This window comes from Ochlerotatus camptorhynchus, unplaced genomic scaffold, assembly GCF_037179485.1.
Source record: "Ochlerotatus camptorhynchus isolate MF236.1 unplaced genomic scaffold, CSIRO-AGI_Acam_v1.1 ptg000211l, whole genome shotgun sequence".
NCBI classification, from domain to species: Eukaryota; Metazoa; Arthropoda; class Insecta; order Diptera; family Culicidae; genus Ochlerotatus; species Ochlerotatus camptorhynchus.
The window spans coordinates 3,184,387-3,190,386 of NW_027040701.1; the positions used below are offsets into that span (position 1 = coordinate 3,184,387).

The 6,000-nt window shown below is 36.7% G+C and overlaps 1 protein-coding gene across 1 annotated transcript in view; it reads right to left on the reverse strand.

Annotated features, from left to right (window-relative positions):
- Wnt4 (Wnt oncogene analog 4) overlaps window positions 1–3,437 on the reverse strand; it is a 28,273-nt gene extending 24,836 nt beyond the window's left edge. Inside the window, exon 1 of the mRNA XM_065224485.1 lies at window positions 2,918–3,437. Within this exon, the coding sequence (XP_065080557.1) occupies window positions 2,918–3,015 (98 nt within the window). The 5' untranslated portion in view covers window positions 3,016–3,437. The remainder of the gene's footprint in view (window positions 1–2,917) is intronic.
- Window positions 3,438–6,000: the final 2,563 nt, after the last annotated feature.

Below are 6,000 nucleotides of genomic sequence, written 5' to 3' on the forward strand. Positions count from 1 at the left end.
CCCTAGTCTTAACCACTTCAAACTATGGAACAACGAATAGAAGATTTGGAATCACATAGATGAAGACTAATTAACTCATTATTTCCTTGTTTCAAGATCATCCTCGGTGGACAAAGCCGAGTCTTGTCACTATAAACAAGGCATACAAAATAACAAGGACTAAGATGTGTTCCTTGGATTACTGAAAAATCCTGTTCCCCTAGTTTGAAGTAGTCAGGACAAGGAATCTGTTAAGGCACTTCTAATAATTATAAAATTTACCCTAAATGAATTTGTGCCAGTTGAAGTAGGGCACTCATACTCAATTTATTTTGCATGCCACAAAGCAGAGAAGAAAGCCCGTAGGTAGGATTTCTCACACACCATATAGGGCACACTCAACCTCTCTTCACTGATAGCCCGTATCAGATTATCGAATAAAAATCAGTACAATAAAGCTACCGACGAGTGTACATCTAAAATTCTATCGCAGTAAATAAAGTTCCGAGTACAGTAGTTCAGTGTACCACGTATCATCCACAATTCGCATTTTTTGGTTACGGTGAAAACCACACCCGAAGGACACTAGCCGCCGCGAGTCCACCACTAGTCCGGAGAACCAGCTCCCCTACAGAATCGTTGGTAGATCTTACATCCCGTAACGTACCACGAAAAGGTGATCTACCCACGTTACCGGGATGGATCGTGTATTACAAATTCCTAATATCTTGGCAGGATTCAATTTCGGTAACTAGATAAAGTACACTGGGGGTAAGTGGGATCATTGGCTTGTGAGACAGAAATCTTATTAACTCGATCTGATTTTCACTAGAATGTGGAAGTTTGTATGGAGTTCTGTCTAATGCATAAACATTTGGAAGACATTTGAGCAAAAAATCGATTTTACAAAATCATCGCTTTGGAACCATGATTCCAAATTAAGTTTCCCTTCTTATTTTGTATATAGAAATAAGACAATAAAACCAATTTTGCTGAAATATTTCTACGGCAAACAGAATAGATTAATTAATCTTCTTCTGATGGAACAATGCGATATTTTGAGGGTATTTAAACAGAATAATCATAAGCACCACTTACTCCAGATAATTAAAGGCTGCGGGGTAAGTGGGACCACGCGATAAATGAGGCATTTAAGATTAATTTTACTAAATACATCTTGTGTGCGTGGTAGGATAGGTACTAGACTGATGCAAAATTTGAAATTTTCGCTTCACAGTGCGCAAACGGTTCCAAATTGGGCCCTTATTAGCCTCCCAAAATTTGAACTCATTTAGTGAGAAACTGACTTGGCACAAACCATTTGAAGTTTATATGGGAATTACTATGGAGAAACCATAATTTCGGTTCATGTCTATCTCAAAATTCACCAGTTCACTCTTTTTTTGGAAATTGATAGCTGAGCTTCTTTTCTGAGCTACAACTTTGTTGAAGAACAGTTTTCGATCAAATGTAAGGAACAAAAGTTATTAATGATTCAAGTCACTGATGTCTTATGATTATGCTCAATCAGCTGTTCCGCAGACAACATTGGGTTTTATGGCGCGTAGAATAGAGGACAAAAATCATGGCTAATATGTCACACTGCAGAATACAGTGTTGCCCACAATACAGTTGCTCAATCTTGCCATAAGATTGTCAATCTCTTAAATAATTAATAACTATTTAATTCGACGTTTGGCTGAAAAAAGAATTTCTGCAAAGTTATAAAAAAATCCCATAAGAATAGCAATAGAATTATTTAACAGTACAATATGTAAAAAGGCTGACAAATAATGAACAAAAAGTTTTGTTTTCCCACAGTAATTTCCATATAAACTTCAAATGGTATGTGCTATGCCAGTTTCTTATCAAATGAGTTTAAAATTTCAATGGTTAATCAGGACCAGATTGGAAACCGTTTGAACACTGTGGAGCGAAAATTTCAAATTTTGCATCAGTCTAATAGGTACATTAGAATGGATGCCATAAACTCATTAGAAAGTAACATATTGTCAGATTTAGTGATGCTTTAGGATAAACCATCAAATTAATGTTATAAAAGGCCTGAATGTATACTATCTCTTTCTTTCGTATAAAAATGATACATTTTTTCTTTAAACATCAGTTCATTTTACTATATACATTTACTGAGATGTAATGTGATTGAAATACACACGTTTTTCGAAGACCTTATACGTTTTCTTGTTATGGAAATTCAATGCAAAAGTACAATGAGTGGTTTTGTTCCTGATAGCTGGGTTAGTTTTCAGCTCTTGTGATTGAGTTACAGAGTTTGTCCACCTTATGTTTTTGTTACTCAATTTCGAAATCATAAAATTGTTAGTCAAGCTCATGGAAAGTAATCAAAACAAGTGTTCCCACTTACCCCATACCCCAAGTTGAAAAACTTACCACCTTTCACTTCGTAAGTGAACCGGCATTGTTTTTGGGACTGTCATACGAGTTTATTCATACCACAAGATTTAAATTCGATGTACACAGTATTGGTCTAGCGAGGTTTAAGCGTAATTGTTGATTTTTTAGGACCCACTTTCCTCAGTTTTAGAATCATAGTTAAAGATGATTTTCATGCCAGTTAATGATCCCTTATATTGATTTTCTATCAGTTTCATTTTTCTTCTATAACTGACCTCTTCCATTTTGAGTTGTGGAAGGGTAACTCTAATTGGACAATATTTTTAAAACAGATTCTCACACTGTTTTTCTATCAATACGGTCTTCTTTGCCTATTTACGGATCATTTTGCGTGTTTTGTTCGAATGACTATTTGAAAGCATTTCTTTAGTCTTAGAATATTGCCATTAGGTGTGATTTTTACTGCAACGATGCCATTAATTTGAAACTGGTCTGTTTCTCGTATCAAACAGAGTCACACTTAATAGTCATTAATGATTATTATTATTTTTATCATACTTACCCATTCGAAATGATGATATCATTGCACTCACTAATACACCATATAATACTGAACAAAAGCACACTAAATACAATCATCTTCCCCCCGAAGCCTTCCATGGACGTTGGTTTTCGTCTGTTCACTGTTGTCTAATGAAATCTTCTCCGAACAATCAGCGTTCAACTTCCAAACCGAAAAAGAAAATTCGTTTCAAATCTCAGCGATAATCACCTCCACTAGAACAACGCGCCGACGAAACACTGTCTATTCTCGACCGTACGCCAGCGTCGAATAATCTTCCCTTGGCGATTTTGTCATGCTGTCGATGATCGCGTAATGGCATGATTATTGCCACGGAATTCATATCACCCTGCGCTCATGTGTAGAGCAGTAACGGAATCAGCAACATCGTATCGTCGTGCACTGCCAGGATAATGTGCAAGGACAGAAACAACAGTTTCCATTTCGCTTCACATTTCAGAACTTTCCGATGGAGTTTTTAAGTTACATTAACCATTGTACGGGTGCAGAATTTCTTAACGTCGAGGACGAAACTATTTGGAAGATGATGGTTCTCTTCGCAACATTCCTTGCAAACGGTTTATTATCTTTCTTTCGCGGAATTGTTTGGCGGGAAATCGATGCAATCGTCTGCTACCACCCCACACACGACTGGAACGAAACGCACTCGAAGAATGGAAATGGTTTCCAAAACACAGTGGCAGCTCTTTGCTAGCAAACGGTTTAGCCCCGCACTCTCTTCAACACAAGCACCGGAACGTTTGCTTCGATTTGCGAAAATGCTAATAGCCCCTCTTCTGGAAAGCGAATGAGCCGGAAAATTAGCTTCTCCAAATATCCGAGAAATATCGGATCCCTCTCCAGCCAGCATTCAAAGTTCAGCAATTAATTTCACTTTTATTTTCACTTTTCACCACCTCCGACCGGAGGGAATCACTCGCAAAACACCTGACGGAAGCTGAACATCCTCCTTGCCACACACCGAACGGATAACGGATTTCCATCAACAGTGGTTTTGCTGGCTAATACACCCTCTCTCTAATAGCCAATGGGGGCGACCTGTTCTCGCTTGGACCGATGCTTGTTACCGTCTGATGTCCGTCGTCGTGCGGGTGAGCAGCATGTGGTGAGTGCATCAATACACGGCGGCACAACACACGCGGCGCAATTTTTCGAAAAAAACAAACCAGAGCCACACGGACGGGGAGCGGGAAAACATCGCCGCCGCAATGCCACACAACATCGGACCTGACTCTTGAAGTCGGAGTGTGTCTTGTACGCTGAAAGTGCGCGCGCTCTAGCTAGACGCGATGATGTTGGGTCCTATACTAGGAGAGCTGCTGGTAAAACTCGCCAACTGATAGAGATGTGATGCTGCGAGTGACATTCTGTTTTTGATGGAAAGAGAGTGAGACCTTTCGTTTCAGGTTGTCGTGTGACATGCTGGCGGTGATTTCAAATGTTCGGGTGCTTTACTGGTGGTGTTTTGTCACATGGTGAGAGTCTTAATGAGCATGCTCGACAGGTGTTGACTTGGAGTCTACTGTTTGGAGATTAAACTGTGTGGTACTTCAATGTTTAATTATTGTGGGATTGATGAATATAAATGCTTTTAAATTGTACTTGATTTCTCAAATGATTGCTGTACCTTCTTTCATGCATATAACCCACGAAACAATTTTTTCTTTTAGATTTAAAAAAAGTAAATCTTTTTAACTGGAAAAATTACACACTTAGATTATTTTACAGGAGTCAGTATTTTTACTGGGTTTTTGAATTGCTGAAAAGTCGGTAAAATTCAAATGATCGTTATCCGTAAGGATTTTCAACAGATTGACTGGATTAGTGTGTATGCTTGGTCAAGTTTAGAAATATTCGTTATGCATGATCATGAGCATTATTTACTGCCCTCGGTTGCTATTCCGTTTTTTTTTTCAGATCACTAGTCATACCGCAAAAACATTACAATATAGTATATCTATGCCAAATGATGAATCCATTAGACACGGCCTTTTTGATTTGCATTAAACTTTGCATAATTGTTTTTTATCATTCACATTTGAGCGAAATTTCGGCCATTTTGGATCTTGATTTTTTTTTCAAAATGGCGTCTTTAACATTTTTTAATAAATTGTAGCACGAAACCGTCACTTCTGATCGAAATGACATCGGACACACCTGCCGTTCTACGCATAACTGTCCCATGTTCTATGCAATTCTTATGCACCGTAGGACTCTTATGAGTATAACGGCAGACAAAGTTGTAGAGAAAATTATAGCCTTTGAGTAAAAAAAAAACTTAAATACAGTCAATTCTGTATATCTTGATCTGCGACCACTTTTTTATATGTGTCGATGGTTATCTCGGTGGTCCCTTCAATATCGATGATCTCGATGGTCCATATCTCGATGGTGCCTTCAATATCGACATATGGAGAGTTGACTGTATCTTAAAATGTCCTTTTTATTTATTTTTTTATATATAAGGTCTCATCAAAAATACAATCTTTAAAAAATATTGTGAACCTCGGTGACTTGAAAATTAGCATCAACCGTAGAACAACATCAAATTTATAATCTTTTTGTTAGATCACTTTTTATGCATTTTTTTTGCACCGGAAAGAATACTTGAGATATTTTCAATTGTTTTCTAAGCAAAATTTAAACAAAAAAGTGTAAAGAAATACAAATATTTTACCAAAAGTTGTCGTTTAACGATTTTTGTAAATTTAGAAGTGTTCAAAAGTTTTCAAGATTTCAAAAGTTTTAATTTTTTATGAGCTTTTTTTTAAAACAAAATAAATATTTGAGTTATTTGTGTGATATAATACTTTCTTGTTTTTTACTCAAAATTAAGAAGACATTTTGTGTATAATGTTTCTAGAAATTATTTTTTTCTTCATCTTTGCGTATGACGTCATTTTGATAAGAAGTGTCGTTTTCGTGCTACAATTTATTAAAAATTAATAAAGACACCATTTTGAAATAATTTACAATATCTTTAATGGCGCAATTTTAACATACATGCTTATAAGCAACAATTATGCAAAGTTTCATGGAAATCGAAGAAGTTCCAGTCAAAA